The sequence below is a fragment of the Rhinolophus sinicus genome, chromosome 17 (assembly GCF_057876585.1).
Source record: "Rhinolophus sinicus isolate RSI-liver-muscle chromosome 17, RSI-T2T, whole genome shotgun sequence".
In the NCBI taxonomy this organism is placed as follows: domain Eukaryota; kingdom Metazoa; phylum Chordata; class Mammalia; order Chiroptera; family Rhinolophidae; genus Rhinolophus; species Rhinolophus sinicus.
In genome coordinates this window covers 121,111,324-121,128,899 of record NC_142517.1, presented here as the reverse complement: position 1 = coordinate 121,128,899, position 17,576 = coordinate 121,111,324, and the positions used below count along the sequence as shown (strand labels likewise).

At 49.6% G+C, this 17,576-nt stretch overlaps 1 protein-coding gene across 1 annotated transcript in view; it reads right to left on the bottom strand.

The window, feature by feature from the left end:
- Nucleotides 1-1,488: 1,488 nt before the first annotated feature.
- The window catches only part of TFCP2L1 (transcription factor CP2 like 1), a 51,719-nt gene continuing 35,631 nt past the window's right edge, over nt 1,489-17,576 (bottom strand). Inside the window, exons 9-15 of the mRNA XM_019749100.3 lie at nt 16,325-16,379; nt 16,148-16,241; nt 13,943-14,033; nt 12,851-12,954; nt 10,053-10,195; nt 5,939-5,990; nt 1,489-5,073 (exon numbers count right to left, since the gene is read on the bottom strand). Coding sequence (XP_019604659.3) covers nt 5,027-5,073; nt 5,939-5,990; nt 10,053-10,195; nt 12,851-12,954; nt 13,943-14,033; nt 16,148-16,241; nt 16,325-16,379 — 586 coding nt within the window. The 3' untranslated portion in view covers nt 1,489-5,026. The remainder of the gene's footprint in view (nt 5,074-5,938; nt 5,991-10,052; nt 10,196-12,850; nt 12,955-13,942; nt 14,034-16,147; nt 16,242-16,324; nt 16,380-17,576) is intronic.

Below are 17,576 nucleotides of genomic sequence, written 5' to 3'. Positions count from 1 at the left end.
TCATCACCACGTCTGGCTGAGAATATTCAGGTTCGCGCTCCTGCCAGGCAGACACTGGAGCAGGGAAAGGGATCCATGTGCACACATAAACATCTGTAAGGCAGCTGCAGAGCGGCCAGCACCGCATCCAGGCGCAGCCTGCCAGGGACCCCTGGGGCCACTCTCAGTGCTGATGGAACAGTCAGCCCACAGGACCGACACACTGCCTCGTGGCAAGGTGCACGCACCAGCCAGAGCGGGAGCACTCGTGGCACTACTCACAACCAGAATGCCTGCACAAGCTCGTCCCCTGCTCTCTGTGCAACATCGATGGGGGGAAACATGAGAAAGGACCTCCACCATTCAGATTCACCATGTGACTGAGCGGTCCACCAACTCCAGAGGTCTCCCAGCCCTTATTTTTAAGGGGAGGACACAGAGATCCAGAGAGGCAAAGGGACTCTTGGAAGCAGGGACTTGGTTCCCTGTCCTTTCCAACTCTCTCCACACCGGCCCCACCCCCTCTCATCCTCTGCTTTTCTACCTTCTCTGAGAGCCTCAGGGCTTCCTCCCTCTGCTCCACTGACAACAGCAAAAGAGGCTTTTCCATGTTTTTCACCAACTCGTTAATGATTTTCAGACTTTAAGTTACTCAGGCCAGCCCCTGGAGCCACACTAGACTTGGAAACTTGTGACACACTGCTCAACCAGCTCCAAATCTGCTCCCCGTAAAGCACCCCCTAAGTTAACAGCTCTTTCTCAGGGGCCTGAGGCTGCATGGGCAGGAGGTTACCAGGGCAATGTCTGACCTTTGCTTGGAACCCCAAGCCAAGATTTCACACTCCCCACCCCATCCTTTTTCCAAAGGCACAAAGCTCCTTCCAGGCAAATCTGACTATTCACCCATTCAAAAGCCTCTGTGTCTTTCCTACAAAGGTGCAACCTGGTAAACAGGAAAAGGTTCTCACAACCTTGCAAACAGACACTTGCCAAGCAGACAAATGTCATGGCCTAAGAATAAAGAACACAGCTTTGGGCGTCTGGTTCAAGACGGTGGCCTGAGCACATGATAGATCTTCTTTCCCTCTGGAGATCACTTTTAAACACTGCTGCTGCCAAAGAGAAGTCACAACCTTGAACGTGCTGGGTAGAGGGTACGTACCGGCCCTGGGAGAGGTGCCCTGCCCAGCAGGCCCAGACTCTGGACTCCGAGCTCACAGGAAAGACAGTGGACAGGAGTAGAAGTGTTACAGCTTTTCTGTACATAACAAAATGAAAACAAAACCTACAGCTTTAGCTCATCTGACTCCTGTGGAAGGGACACGTGGCTGAGTTAGGCGGCTAAACCATTTTGGTATCAAATTACAGTGTGTATTCTTATTTTGGTATTTATTCTTTTCTACTTCTTTGTAAGCTACAAGCTTTAACTAGAATCACTAGGAGAAGGCAAGGAGAACAGTGAACAGTGGGCATTTCAGAGAATGAAAGACTACTTAAGGCAACAGCAAATTTAACGTAACAGATCTTTATTAGGCCCTCTTTCGGAATTCAGAAATAAAAATGTTAGCCTACTCTATTTTTAGAATTAAAATTTAGCCTGTCATCACTTGGCCTACGTAGTGACATCACTTAAATATAGTGACTAAAGACACCTTGAGGCTGCAAGTCAGAAGACCAAAGGTCTAGCCCTGTTTCTGCGTAACCTTGGGTAAGTTATTCCACTTCTATGTGACTCAGTTTCCTTAAAAGGAAATGACTGGTATTGATCTTCCTCAAGGAATAGTGTGTGAAGCCAGAAGGTGCAGCAAGAAAGATTGCAGAACATCCGAGTGATACGACCCTGTACTACTGAGACAGGTAAAGAGGGAGACAGCAGGAAGAGAACAGAAAGCCATCTGTAAAAACAGTGCAGCCAAACATGGACTGAGTTAAACAACAACAAAAAAGACAAGGTGAGCTTTCTAATGACAGCCCCGTGTCTTAAAAAAAGAAGAAGAAAAAATAGATCCAGTAAGAATCAGGGGCTTTTAACAAGGGTGACAAAACAATTAATTCCATGGGGATTCCAAAAGTTTTTTCAACAACTGGTGCTGGGACAACTGGATAGCCATCTGCAAAAGAACAAAGTTAGGCCCCTACCTCACACCATATAATATAGAGGCATATCTCAGATATATTGTAGGTTTAGTTCCAGACCACCACAATAAAGCTACACGCACTATCATAATAAAATTAATCGTAATCTTTTTGCTGGTGGAGGGTCTTGCCTTGAATTTGTAAGAAAGATGACATCTGTGAAGCACAATAAAGTGGGGTGCAATAAAACGAGGTCTGCCTGAACAAAATTAACTCAAAATGAATCAAAGACCATTATGAGAGCTGAACTATAAAAATTCTTAGAAGAAAACATAGGCATAAATCTTCTTTACCTTGAATTGGGCAATGGTTTCCTAGATATGACATCGAAAGTACAAGTAACAAAAGAAAAAATGGGTGACCCTGGACATCATCACATTGAAAACTCTTGTGTTTCAAAGGACATCATCAGCAAAGTGAAGACAACCCCTAGGATGGGAGAAAATTTTTACAAATCATGTATCTGATAAAGGACCTATCTCTAGAATATACAAAGAACTCACAGAACTCAATAATAAAAAGGCAAATAACCCAATTTAAAATGGGCAAAGGATCTGGATAGACATTTCTCCAAAGAAGATATACAAATAGCCAATAAGCACATGAAAAACATACTCAACATCATTAGCCATCAATGAAATGTAAATCAAAACCACCATGAGATACCACTGCACACCCACTAGGATGCTATAATAAAAAAGATAGACAATAGCAAGAGTTGGTGAGGATTTGGAGAAACTGGAAGCCTCAGGCACTGTTGATGGGAACGTAAAATGGTACAGCTCCTTTGGAAAACACTCTGGAATTACTGAAAAAGTTAAACATACAGTCACTGTATGACCCAGCAATTCCACTCGTGTGTATATTCCCAGGAGAAATAAAAACACATGTGTACATAACAATTTGTACAAATATGTTTATAGCAGCATTACTCATAATAGCCAAAAAATAGAAACAACTCAAATGCCCATCAGGCGACGAATGGATAAACAAGAGGTGGCACGTCCATAGAATGAACTATTACTCAGCTATAGAAAAGGACTGAAGTACTGATATGCGTTCAGCATGGATGGCCCCAGAGAACATTATGCTCAGTCAAAGAAGCTCGTCACAAAAGGCCACCTAGTGTATGATTCCATATATATAAAATGTCCAGAATAGGTAAATCTATATAAAAGTGAATTCATGGTTGCCTAGGACTAGGGAGTTGGGGGGAAAGTGGGAGAGTGATTACTAAAGGATACAGGTTTTCTTTGGGGGGTAAGGAAAATGTTCTAAAATTGATTATGGTCATTCTGTGAATTTCCTAAAAACCACTGAATTGTACAACAGAAATGGGTAAACTGCATGGTATGTAAATTATAGCTCAATAAAGCTGTCATCGGCAGTTCTTTCCCCTCCAAAAACGGAATCAGGAGCCTGTCTTTACTCTGTAGGAACATCACACCTGTTATCCCAACATAATTGTGAATAGAGCCTGTTCACTCTCAAAAGTGCCCTGGTTTGTATAATAAATTCATGTTATTACCCTATCGCTAAGTGTTATCAGGAAAGTGGCTTTGCCCCCCGGGCCTTCAGTTTCCCCAACTGCATGACAAGGTCTTCCTAGTTCCCACCATCTCTGACCCTGGCACTACATCCCCCAAAGGCTCCACTTTAAAAGCGACCTGTTCAGTGGGTCACAGGGCTGAGGTGGCCACCATGCTTTGGAAGATAAACCTAAATTAGCAAAGAGGTGAAGCTCTGGGCCGGTGTAGATCACTGGGTCCCGAGAAACAGAGGCAAGAGAGACTACGAGTAATTCTTGAGTCTACCAGTTACTGATATTCAAATTCCCTCATATTTAGGCCACTAAGAAAGGTATTCCAATCATGCCAAGGCAGGCAAAATGCTCTAACCAAATCCTCTACAAAGGAAAAAAGATAAACACTTAAATGGGGGCCCTCACAGACAATACAACGTCCTAGGAAACTTGGCAGCTTTGGCAGTGGTTAACCAAGGTCTTCGCTAAATGGGATTTGGTGAGTCCATCCAAGAGAGCCAAGTATGACAGTCAAGGCCATCTAATCTTTCAGTGTAATGCTCATTTCCTGGTCCTCCGTACCCATGATTGCTAGGAAATAAAAGTATACCAAAGGAGCTCAAAAGGAACCATTTTGTTCTCATCCTTTATAGTCATGAGAATGTGTCTAAAAATAGTCTTTCTGTCCTCCCCCCGCTCTCCCACGGGACTGAGAACAGGTCTGTGTGGCAGGCGCTACACACATGGTGGCGTCCCCCACACCAATGCAGTGAGATGATCCCTGGGCTTTGCAGTGGCAGAGCCTTAGAAACCAAGTAAAGAAGACACAGCATAAACGCCACTCCCATCAATCCAAGAACAGTACAGACATGCTCACCAGCGGAGTCATCAGGAAGGGAACCCAACACGAAGACAGGAGATGGTGGCAAATCACCCTAATTGGTCAGTAGTCTTGGTCATGGAACCAGTTACCAGAGAAGGTGAAGGTTTGGGGTGAGGCAGAGCTTTGTCTGAGGCAGGAGAGTGGTCAGAAGGAAGCAATACAGATGGCATCAGGATACCCAGTGAACTAGCCTCCAACTAAGGGAGACGGGGGTTTCAGAGAATATGCCCCCACTGTTTGCGTCTTCAGAACGGCAGGGCTGGGGAAAGACCAAGGAACCTCTCAAACACTGGAGGCCAAGAGGAAGGAAGAGAGGAGCCACTGGCTTTCTGCATGCTGGAGACCCTGCATCCGCGGGTTTCTGCTGGTTGTTGGTCTGTGGCTTTCATAGACCGGGCAAGGTCACTGCTAGCCGCAGCTGGCCCGGGGAGGCTACAGCTTACAGCGGTGCGATTTCTACATCCAAGGGGCTGGGAGGTGGAGGCAGCTGCTCGTTCTACTTCTGCTCAGAGGCCACATTTCAGGATGATGTGGTAGCCGTCACTGCTCTCGGCTGCAAGAGAGAAACACTGGGCATTTTCCAGGAAGAACGGCACGCTGCCGCGGCATCTGGGATCACAGAAGGCATGGTAGGAGGGTACCACAGAAGCCCTGCGGTGAATATTGGCGGCCACCACAGAATAAGGCTGCACAGAGCCAAGTGTGCTGACAAAAGCAGAGATGTCAACACATACTTTTGCACCTGCCCATGTTAAGTTTCTTTCTAACAACCGTTCTTTCCACCACAGCCCTAGGCCCAAGGACTAAAGGACCTACGCTCAAGGAGGACCTGGACAAACTGTGATTCCTGGGGAGTCACGGCCCCCAGACCCCATCACAGCGCAGAGTCTAAGAGCAGTCAGAGGGCTTTTGTTCTGACAGAGCCCATACACTGACCTGCCTGGCCCTAAGCAAGGTCTTGTCTGGTCTTTCCTTTCTCCTGGCCCATGAGTTATTTCTCAGATCCCTTCCTCATGAAGGCCCTTTGTGTCCCACCCCTCCCCACCCCCCTCCCCAGGACCCCAGTCCACTAGGCCTGCAGACTCAGCCGCTGTATTCCATGCTTGCTCTTCCTGGAGATCCACGTTTTAGTAAAACTCAAATGCATCCTATGTCTACTTGGCATTGAGTTCATGGAGAATACACTGTCTGGCCAGGATTTCCCTTTCAGAAGTGACTTTGGGGCGAATCTAAATAATTCCCACATTCCAAGGCTTCACAGGGAGTTTGTGTTTCTCTTTTCCACAGGACATTCCCACGTAACAATCTAGCGAGGGGACACCATGCTGGTAGGCCCATGCCACTCACTACGTTACTGGGGCGAGGAGGGGGGCAGCTAACATACTTCAATTAAACAAGAAAGCCGGGGACGGCTTTACCTTTTAAGGTACTGAGGGTAAAACAGGATTCATCTTGGAAATTCTGCACCATCTGAAAGGCAACAGAGAGACCATGTCCTTTCAACAATGAATTCATAATACGAAAAGGCTCAGCGATCAGGAGTCAGCCACTCACAGCCGTCAGAAGTGAGTCGCCATGTTTACACAAATGCAGGACAACGTGATGCTTAACTTGCACTAAGAAAATGTGATACAAAATAAATGTACAAAATGATTACAATTTTAAGTAACAAAAACTAAATGTAAAAGAAGCCTGGAACAAAATCAAGATGTTAGCATTTAATATGGGACTAATTTTTGTTTGCTTTTTCCTAGTTACTGGGTCTTGCAGTCCCCATAACAGACACATTACAGGAGCATGTATGTGATGGTAGCAACAGAAAAAAAACTAAAGTGCTATAAAAACAAACAAACTGGGTAATTAGTAGGCTCAGCCTATCAGAGTCCTAGGAGGACCACATATAAACAGAGTGCCACTCCCTGTGTCTACACATGTGGCAGGCGTCAAGATTACTCACCAGCCACCTCTCTGGAGTTCCCATTTTTATTAAGTACCCAGTGACCTTGGACAAGTCAACCTGTTTTCTTTCTGTCTCCATGCCCTATCTGTAAAATGGGACTGTTTCGATAATAAAAAATATAACCAGGATGTACAGCGAGGGGAGCTGGCATCACTACTGGTGGGGCGTGAATCTGTGTAACCACGTTACAGAATTGTCCATGGGTCCCATAAACATGACCATGACCATCTGTCGCATAGGAAGACACCCTGGATAGACCACGTGTCCACACAAAGCACACCTCCAAGTGCTTAGTGCAGCACTGTCCGTAAGACTGAAAACCCGCAACAGCCCCCATGTCACTCAATAATAGGAGTGTGAACAAACTGTGACCTAACCACTTTGCTTTCAGCAGTGCCAACGACCTCCAGCGGCACACCTCAATATGCGTACAAAAAGTTACAGAAGAATACACTATTATCCCACTTATACAGTCTTAAAATAGGCAAAACTAGCCAATATATTGAGGAGGAACAAGGAAATAATTAATACAAAATTCAGACCAGCAGGTGGAGGGGTAGGTTGGAATATGGAATTAGCCTGTAAAGGGGCTTCTACTGTGTTTCCCCAAAAAAAAGACGTAGCCAGACCATCAGCTCTAATGCGTCTTTTGGAGCAAAAATTAATATAAGACCCTGTATTATATTATATTATATTATATTATATTATATTATATTATATTATATTTATTATATTATATTAGACCCGGTCTTATATTATAGTAAAATAAGACCGGATCTTATACTAATTTTTCTCCAAAAGGCGCATTAGAGCTGATGGTCCAGCTAGGTCTTATTTTTGGGGAAACATAAACTATATTAACCTGAGTGCAGGTATTGGGTACTTTAAATATTCTTTAAACTATACAAGTAAGTTTTATATATTCTTTGCATATGTATGCTGTATTTCACAATATAAGTGGAAAGAGGAAGAAAAATACAAATATATACATAAACATACACACCACACTCACACACTAGCCAACATGACAGCAAAACCCCTTTCCAATTTAAAAAAGTGCAACCCATATTTTACTGCCTGCTCTGGATTACTGTCCCAAATCCTGCAAATGCACCCCCCTGTGGACCCCTGTCCCTCTCTGCAGGGCCTAATGACGCGTGAAGTACATTATTCTATACTGCTGGGCTGCTCCCTCTAGACTCTTGGCAGCCCAGCCACTTGGGCATGCAGAGCCCTAAGCAGAGCCCACACGGGCTTAATCAGTAACTCCCTTGTTTAATTAAGTGCCCTTGCACCGCAGGGGCTGTTCCGCGGCTGGCCGGGCTGCCTCCAGTGCTCCGGGCAATTAAGAACCAAAGGTTTCCAATTGATTTGGGGTTACGAGGCAAGGAGACTTCAGGGAATAAGAATCGCCTACTTAGCTGAGGTGGCATTTGAGTTCTGTTCTCTGCTTCACTTGCTTAACTGCCTACTCTTGAGGGCACAGGGCAAGCTGGGGAAGGAACTTCCTTCAGGGACCCATGAAACTGCAAGGGTTCCGCACATTCTTGGCTTTTGTCTTCATAGAAGGAAGTCATTCTGAATTGCAAAGTGACAAGTTTTCCATGCCATAACAACAACCCACCGCTCGGGGCGATTTCACCTTCCTGGCTACTCTAAAGCAAGTTCTCAGGTCTGGAACCCGGGGCTTCATTTTCTCTATCTGTGAAATGGGGGGGTAAAAAAGAAAATAGCTGCATTCGATTTGAACATAATGATATGGAAGGAATTCTGAACCCGTGACAAAAATAGCAAGTTGCAATAAATGTACAGCTGGATCTCTGTTGTGTGGTTTAAAAAGCCGCACCCACACACACTCAGGCACATAACGGACATGTGCACAAAAATTTATCTGGCAGAATCTCATCAAACTTAATATAAACTCTTCCAGGAAAAGAGAGTGAGGAAGACGAGGGCCTTTCACAATTTGCTTCCGCTGTTCTACCCTGCTTGACTTCTTGCTCTAACTGTGAATTACTTTGTAATTTAAAAGGAAGGGAAATACCAGCTTTCCGACCTCCAGGATGAACTGTCCACAAACTGGAAACTCCCATTTAAGGGGCTCCGGCAAGTGTAATGAGAAGGGGCAATAGGATTATTACTAATAATGACAAATTATGAAATAAACAGACCATTGAAAGCCTTACATTTATACATTGTCAAATGTAAAGGCCTCTCCATCACTTGCGCCCAAAAATAACAAGCGCCTAGCACTATCCGTTATAACATCGGCGGCTTATTTAGCGTCTCCTGGTACCTAACACCGTTTTCTCGTTTTATCTTTACTACAACTTGCTCGATGGGTACAATTATCCTCGTTTTTCAGATGTGGAAACTGAGGCTCAAAGAGGTTAAGTAAATTTGCTCAAGGTCACTCAGCTACTAGGAGTCAGTTCCAGGTGGGGACAGCAGTCCACTTCCGAAACCCACATTTTCTCTACTTCCCCAGCCACCATTCCTGTACCACTTCCTCTATAATCCTCTACACAGAGGCTGTCAGAGTTCCCACAGCTGGCTTAGGGCCTGCTGGGCTCCCATCACCAGCTGTTTATTTTAAAGGCTTCATTTCAGGAGCGGTTGGACAGCCTGCTAGCTCAGAGCTTGGGCTCTGCATCTATCTGGACAACTAGGGTTCCCACCAGAGCTCCACCCTTTACCAGCTGTGTGACCTGGTCAGCCTCACTTAGCCTCTCTGTGCCTCCGTTTCCCACCTGTGAAATGGGATAATCGTAGCCCCACCCCCTGGGGAGGCTGTCAGGATTAACTGAGTCACTAAGTGTGCACTCAGAATAGTAGTGGGGACACAGTAAGATTCAGTAAATGCTCGCACTCCTTACTATTATTATTAAGAGGAGAGGTCCAGGACAGAACAAGCTTACTAAAAGCCTCTGTTCTACAACTTACAGGAATGCCTCAATGTGTCAGCAAACCTAATTAATAACCCTCTCCGTAGCCAGGAGTGGGATCAGGTCACTTGAGGACACAGTCCCAGCAGGGCCCTCTGCCAGCGGTTGCTTGTGCCTTACACAGGTCTCGGTGGCAGTGAAAGCCCAGGAAGGCTATGGCACGTCACCATTCGGCAGAGGAGCCCTGTGTTCTCGATGGGGAGCAATCCTCTCCAGGGCCCCACCTCCGGTCCATTTCACTCTTCCCTGGGCCTGCTGTCTGTCCCGGGTGATCACCCTTCTCCCTCTCCTGACTCCTTCAGCCCTCACTGTAAGCACCTGAGTGCAGAGGTGCAGTGTGCGCTCCTGGCTCCTGCAGGGCACCTGGCCAAGGGTGGGGTGCAGAGTGGACTCTCGGTGGCTATTCAGAGCCCCGCCCTGGCCTCAGCGCTCTCTCCTTCCCGGCCTCCCGGCAGCCACTGTAGCCGAGAGCAGATGGCATGCGGCATGCAGATGAAACCTGCCTGCCACCTTTAGGCCACAATCATCCCCAACCCCCACAGGGTGCATTTGTGGTGCAGCCTCTGCTGCTCCTGCCAAGAGCCCAGATCCCCAGCGCACTGGGGCGGGGAAGCTGGCCGCACTCACCTCGTTGCTGACCACCACGTGGATGCCGGTAGGGCCCTGCCGGTACACTCGGTGGATGTGCTGCGGGGAGATGCTGTACAGGTTGGCAATCTTTTCAATCAGCTCCAGGGTGGTCAGCTCTTCCAAGAAGATGGCGTGGTACACTGCGGAAGGAACCAGGCTTTCTATAGCACAAGTGCCTGCTCTGTAAGGAGCCTGCCCAGCCCCCACCCCCACCGCAAGAGATCAGTCACCTGCTCTTCAGGATGTCGGTGCCCAGCCTGATGCCTCGGGCTCTGGCTGTAATGGGCACGTTTAGAAGCCACATGGCCTCTGTGCGGCCCCTCAACAAGTGAAAAGATGCCAGACTGTGATTCTTTTTCCTGTTTCAGTCTCTTTTGGGGGACTTATGTAAAATGTAGAATTCCTTGATCCATCCGGACCCAGTGACACCCATTTAGGGGTGGAAGCTGGAGGGAGAATGGCTGGCAGAAATCTGTATTTCTAACAAGATTCCAGTGAGGCTGACGTGTGACCAGAGGTGCACCTCACTGCAGGAGGGGGGAGAAAATCCTGTGTCCCCTTTCCTTCCTTTCCGCTTTTTAAAGGAATTAGTGGGTGGCTTCAGGGGGCAAAGAGTGAAACTGAAAGATAATAGCTACTTGACAGCAGAAGACAGAGGGTCTAGCACCTGCCCTTTTCCAGAGCACAAATTGTAGTCTGCTCAAGCCCTGTGACCCCAAAGGGAGAAGGGGGGCACTAGCTGTCATCAGCCTATCAGAAGCTAACAGCGACCCTGAGGTTGGAAATGCTTCCTTATACCAAACCCAACCCAGCCAGGAAGGAGCAAACTCCGTGGAAACCCGAGTGGGTTACTCAATGTTCTGTGCCTCGAGTTCCTCAAAATTAAAGCTCAGCTGGGTTACACTATAGGCTCCCGAACTCTCCCCTAAACTAAGGAAACTTTCACCCCAAAAATCTGATCAGAAGCCCAACTTTAAAAGCACGTGCACGTACGTACACACACACACACACACACACACACACACACACACACACACACACACAGTAGCTCCCTCTGAAAGGGGTGGCAGAGGCCACAGGGTTCCAGCCATGTGACAGACAGAAGTGCCCTCCCATGAGTTCAAACAGGCTGACCCCCTGTTACATTGTGTTCAGAGAATGTGGTCCCTGTGTGATGGTCCTTCCAGGACCGACTCCAGGCCACTTTCCTAAGATTCCTTCTTATAACAGAATTCTAATTGTTCCCCTTTGGCTAATTTTACTCCTCAAACAAATCAGACTGTTGGCAAAAAAAGAACTAGAAGGATTATAGGCTGGCACCTTTTGCTGTAACCTTTAGTCCCTGACCTTTCCCTGCCCCCAGCTGAGCCTGGCCACCAAGAGTGCTTGGAGCTAGAAGAAGGGTGGGTTGGCCACTCCTCTGAATTCCGCTCATCAGAGGCCATGGAGGGGGCGCAGCTGGGGAAAATAAGAGGCTCTAGATCAGGCAAGCCTGGGTTCAAATCCTAACTCTGCCACTCGCTGGAAGCAAGACCCAGGACAATGTACACAGTTCCCGGAGCCTTGGTTGTGGGCACTGCCAGCACCCACATGGCAGGGCCACCACGGCTCAATTACACACTGTGCACAGAGCACCTGCCCTGAGCAAGTGCGTGCACTCAGCTGCCCTTTCCCCGTGTGGGAAACCACGGCACCTGGGGTCTGTCCTGTACAGGCTAACAGCTGAAAAGCAGGGGGAGGACCTGGACCTCCACCCGAAATGTTCAGAGGCCGGGCTGAGGGCTCAGAAGCCAGCTGCCAGAGTCTAAATGCTTGCATCTGGCTCGGCCACTTACAACACTGTCATCTTGGGCCAGTCAATGGCTCTGTACCTCAGGTTCCCCCACAGTGAAACAATATTAGCAGCAGTTCCTACTATGAGAAGCAAATAAGTGAATGTGTGCCAAGCCCTTAGGACAGGGACTGGCTGGGCACTCTTACTGATGCGGGCAATCATACTGATTGGGCATTCCTACTGACCGGCAGAGAGGCAGACAGCGTGTGCCCTCTGCAGACGATACACTGAGCACTGACTACGCAGGTCACGATGGGCAGCTCACCAATCTCTCAGCACTCGCAGGTGCTCAGAAGTAAGCAGCTCCATACGCGTTGTTTCACTGAAACTTGCCACCTCTGCAGGGGAGGTGCTGCTATCTGCATTTTACATGCGTGGGAGCTGACGCACAGGCCCTGGCACCCTGCTCAAGGCCACAGGACCACTAGGTGCACTGGTATAAGGACAGCTGACCTCAGAGCTGAGTCCTCTCTCTCCTCAAACTGCCCCAGAACCGCCAACCCAAAGAAGCCCCATGCCCCTGAGATGCTCTAAGACCCCACAGCTGTGCGCCTTAGCCCTAGCGCAGCAACCCACCCAAATGAAGATTCATCTGGCCGTGAAAAATCACAGGAAACAGCGCTCCTGGGATTACAAACATCCAGTGACACTTGCCACCCACCTGGGAGCCAGAGGCCCAACTCCCAGTGCTACCACAAAGGAGCTCAGCGGCTTTGGAGGACATACCCCCTCTCTGGGCCTGTTTCCCCGGGTGCTGAATAAGTAAACTAGGCCAAACATCCTGGGGGATGCCTTCCACCTGAAACATTTCAATCCCAGGATGACGTTTAGCGACAAATCATCCTGCAAGAATCTAGAGTGAGGCAGATCAGGGGGATGTCCTTAGTGAGACTCGGGTTGTTTCTTGTGTCCCTTTGCCGCCCCCGTAACCGGCCTGGTGGGGGGGCCCCTCACGACTCACCACACAGACTGTTGTCCCCGCTGCCGTCCCGCTTCTGCTGGAGGGGTGCTCGGCTCTGCTCCAGCTCCTGACAGACATAAATGGTCATCTTTGGCCTCACATTCCTGGCAGAAGGAGAGAAAATACATAGCAGGTATGGGGGACCAAGCTCTGGTGCTCCAGAATGTTCCAGAACACAGGGTAGATACAGTAATGGGAAGAACTAGGAGGGAAAAAAAGAAGGTTGCGGGGATGCAGAACGCCTTCCATGGTGGGGGTGGGAGCAAAATTCCAGCCAGGCCAAGAGGGGGCTCTGCCCACAACACGAATCTCAAGCTTTGAAGCACTTTTCAGGGTGATAAGAGCAAACACTTGCTCTGATTTACTCTGCAGCAGGCACCATTCTCAGAACTTTACATGCGTGACTCGCTTCACCCTCACGCCACCTACGCGGGAGCCAGGACCATCACCCTCATTCTGTTGATGAGGAAACAGAGGTTCATGGGGCTTAGGGCTTTCGCCCAGGAGCAAAGCTCCTAAGACGCAGATCTGGGACTCAAACCCAGGCCCTTTCTCTTACTCTAAAACTGTGCTGTCCATGGGCAGTTATTAGAATTTAAATTCATTAGAGTTAATTAAAATTAAAACTCAGTTGGTCAGGCACAGTAACCTCAGATCAAGTGCTCCAACGGCCACATGTGGCAGGGCTGCTGTACTGAACAGCGCACCACAGAACGTTCCCACCATGGCAGGAAGCTCCATCAGACACACTGCTCTACAGTCCCAAAACCTGCTGCGTGAGGCTGAGTAGCCTGGCCAGGCCACGGCTCCCTACAGCAACAGGTAGCTTGAAGCCCGGGACCACGCAAGTGTCTGGCAACCTGCAGAAGTGGCTAAAGGGCCAAGATTCAAAGGCCAAAGCTCTCCAAACTGAGAAGAGGGAGGGGCTTTCAGGCAGGTGTGCTGCAGGTGGCTGCATGTTAGTCACAGCGTCTCACTCACCTGCTAGAGCCGGGCCCACGGCCCTCTCACCGAGACTCCTGCACTCGCCCCAGTGGAGCCCCTTGCCAACTTCCTGTCACACCCTGCCTCCAGCTGGAAACTGATACCCACCTGCCTTTGATGGCGTTGAAGAGCCGGATCCCATCTGCAGGGCCACAGATCTGGACCAAATCATCTCGAGACATCTTTAACAAGTCAGCACCTGGGCAGGTAGGTAAGTGGGGCCACCCGTTATGTGGGACATAAAGAAAAGGCTCCATCCCCAAGCACTTGCAGACCCTTCACCAGGGGTCAGGGTCAGGGGACAGGGAAGAGCTAGCCTCACCTTCAGTAGGCAGCAGACATTCCATGGAGAGAGAAGCAGCAAAGAGCCAAACAACATCAGGTCACAGACCAAGAGATGTCAGAAGCTAAACGACTGGCATTCAAAAAACTCAGCACAACAAACAGGCGTTTACAGAAGCCTTTGCCTGCCCGCTCCTCCCTCTGTACTTTTTATTGGCATATAATGTATGTGCATATCTTTTATGGGTATGTGGCATTGATTGCATGTGCACTTGTCTGTATACAGAATACACAGCTCACTGGATGCGGCCATCCTAAGTGCACTGTGCATCCAGTACATAAATCAAGAGGCAGAACATTCCCAGAATCCCGCAGGCCCCTGGCACCAGCCAGGCCCCCAGCTCTGGGGAATCACTGTCCTGACTTCTTACAGTATAGATGAGTTTGGCTTGCTCTTTGAATTTTATGTAAATGGAGTTGAACAGTATGTACTTTTCTATGTCTGGCTCCCTCCCTCCAAGTTCTGTGCAAGGGTTTATTCCTGTTGTGTTGTATGTAGTCATAGACTGTTCATGCCCATTATTAGGTATTATTCACAGCATGAATATACCACAATGCCTGTGTCCACTTCCTGCTGAAGGGCAGCAGCGGTGCTCCCAGCTTGGGACCGTTAGGAGTAAGTCTCTGTGGACATCCTCCGTGGATGCAGTCCATCCTCAAAGGCCAGCGAGGCCCTTAGAGCCTCGTGACCATGTTCACTTCCCCAAAGGTACAAAGATGATACCAGCCTTCTGCTGAAAACGTGCCAATAGCCACCTGGCCTTGAGTCACAATGTCCATCCCTCCTTACCTACCACAGTTAATACATTGTTTTAGGTACAATTCTGTAGGCACAATGGCTCCCTTTCCATTCAAGTAAAAGTCAAAGTCCTCCCGCCTTCCAAGCAGGCCCCTCAGTGCCTCTCTGACCTCACCTCCTCCCGAGTCCACTCAGCCCCAATCCCCTGGGTCCTCCGCTCCATAGCCACACCAGGCAGGTGCCCACCTGGCAGCCTCTGCACTTTCCCTCTGCTTGGAAAGCTAATGCCCCCACCCCCACCCCCAGCACCCACGTAGCTCGATCCCTTGCCTCGTTCCAGCCTTTGCTCATGGCACCTTCTCAGTAAGGCCTACACTGACCACCCTACTCAAGACGATCGCCAGCCCTTCCCTCTCCTCCCCTGTCCAGGACAGGTCAGGCCCTCCTCTGAGCCCGCCCACCACACTATATTGAAATGGGTGGTTCCTGTGTCTGCGCTGATTCAAAGCTGCCAGCTCCTAGAGGACGGGGTCGCTGTCCGGCCCTCCCTGCACCTTCTACCTCTAACACAAAGGAAGTTTTTGGAACAGCTATGCTGAAAGATGACTGGGTGCTTTCTGCCCACTACCACAGATGTCCTTGAGAGTCACTTCTCTGATTTTGGTCACATCTTTACTCCCTGTCACTCTGGATTGACTCTACTTGGTGGAAAGGTTTACCCTTGCACGCCACGGTCCCTGGCTCAGGGCTTCTGCCTAACGGACTCATCAGTAAGGACTTCAAAAACCTTTTAAAGAAGGAAGAACCAGCTTTCCCTTCTCACCTGTGGCTTCACTTCCCTCTTCCAGATCATGGCTCTGGACACAATGTGACAAGCAGCATTTTGGTAGGACAAGTGCCAGGGAATTTGCTGAGTATGCGCTGACCCACTTGGCTAAGAGGCCCCCTACCCAGGCAGACAAGAGCCCGGCCTGGATGTGAGGGCATCTTGATAAAGGTACCCAGGTGGGCCTCCCTTCAAGCCACACGCGACTGGAAACTTCTAGGGGCAGGACCTGTACTCGTAGCATTTGGCCCAGGTCAGCAAGTGTGAGTAAGTGACCCACACCATTCTGGGTCCCCAGGACAAAACCATAGCCCCAGGCACTGAGGGCAAGTCCTGGAAGGTAACTGGCCTTGCTCGGTGTTTCCAAGATCCCTGTGGGCTACAAACACAATCTAGAGACGCTCACCTGAGAAGCTGGCGAACAGCCGGCAGAACTGTGAGAACCTGTTGCGGTGCAGCCACTGCTGGGCATCCTGGATGGAGGCTGACGGGAGCAGGTGCTACAGGCAGAGAGAGGAGGTCCTGAGATGGTGCCTCAGGGTCTGGGCGGAGACAGGCATCAGGGAGCCCCCCAGACACTTACGTCACTGCTCACGGCCAGGGCCTCGGCCGGGTGGGGATGGGTGGGTGAGCTGTTTCTGCCAAGGAAGAAGACGAGGCGGTGAGAGCGAGCACATTCCGGGGCTTGTTTTACATGAAAGCTTTCGGAGTCAGAAGCATGAAGGCAGGAGCCACCATCCAATCCCCCCACATCCCTAATTAACTCTTCGCTGTGGGCAGGAAGTTCTCCCAGCCAGTGATGACCCCTCTACCCAGGGCTCTGGGTTTGTTTTGGTCAAAACTGCCTCCCACTCAGAGCTGCCAGCCCAGCCTCAGCCCAAGGGAGGGGCAGGGGACCAGGGGGACACTGGTGGTGCCCAGAGTGACTCAGTGATAGAGAGCAGTGGCCACAGGGGCAGCTGGACACGTTTCGCTGTGGCAACAGGATAGGGCAGAGGGAGCGCGTGGGAAATTACTGTGCAGTGAGCAAGCACCCAGTTTTGCATCCTCTGTGAGAAAGACATTCTCAGGGTTTTCCCTACAGGGAGGCCCCCCGACCTTCCTCAAGGGCTCCCTGAGCACTTGGGTTTTTGAGTTGAGAGAAAGATGTATTTAAAGATGACCCTCCCGCATGGAGAGAGGTGATGGTACAATATGAACGTACTTTTGCACATGTCCCCCGACTCTGCATGGAATTCTTACCCCCTTTACAGTGGTGAGACCGAGGCGAAGGGTGGTTAAGGAACTTACCTCCAGAGAAGTGAAGATCTAAGATTGCGTCTGCCTGAATCTAAATAGGACACCTCTTCTGTCCCCCCGCCTCAGGGAGGACTCTCCCCACCTTGGAAACCAAGTGCATGTCTTGCTTTCCCATTCGTAAAGTTCTCTGCCTGCCAAGCGTGGGCTTTGAGGAACCTGCACACTGACCTGTTAAACCCGCCTGGCCTTCTCCCTGCCTCCCCCCATCCCCATGAGCGGGATGTGCAGAGTTGCCATAGTGACACAGTGGGCCCTGTCCCATGCACCCTGGAACCGGCTGGACAGCTGCCCGCCAGCGCCTGCACTCCCGTGTTTGCAGGGCTGGATGACCAGCGGTGAGGCTGCTTCCGTAGTATAAGCCCCAAAAGCCAGGACAGGGGCATTCTGACCTGACCTGAGCCACACTGTCCCGGGAAGGTGCACAAAGACTCAAGAAGGCCCTCGCAGCCACGGCGGCCGCCCATGCATCTGCTTGCCAAGGCCCTACCTGTCTAGGAGGCATGTCATTCTGCCGGAATTGCCTGGATGGCCATTGC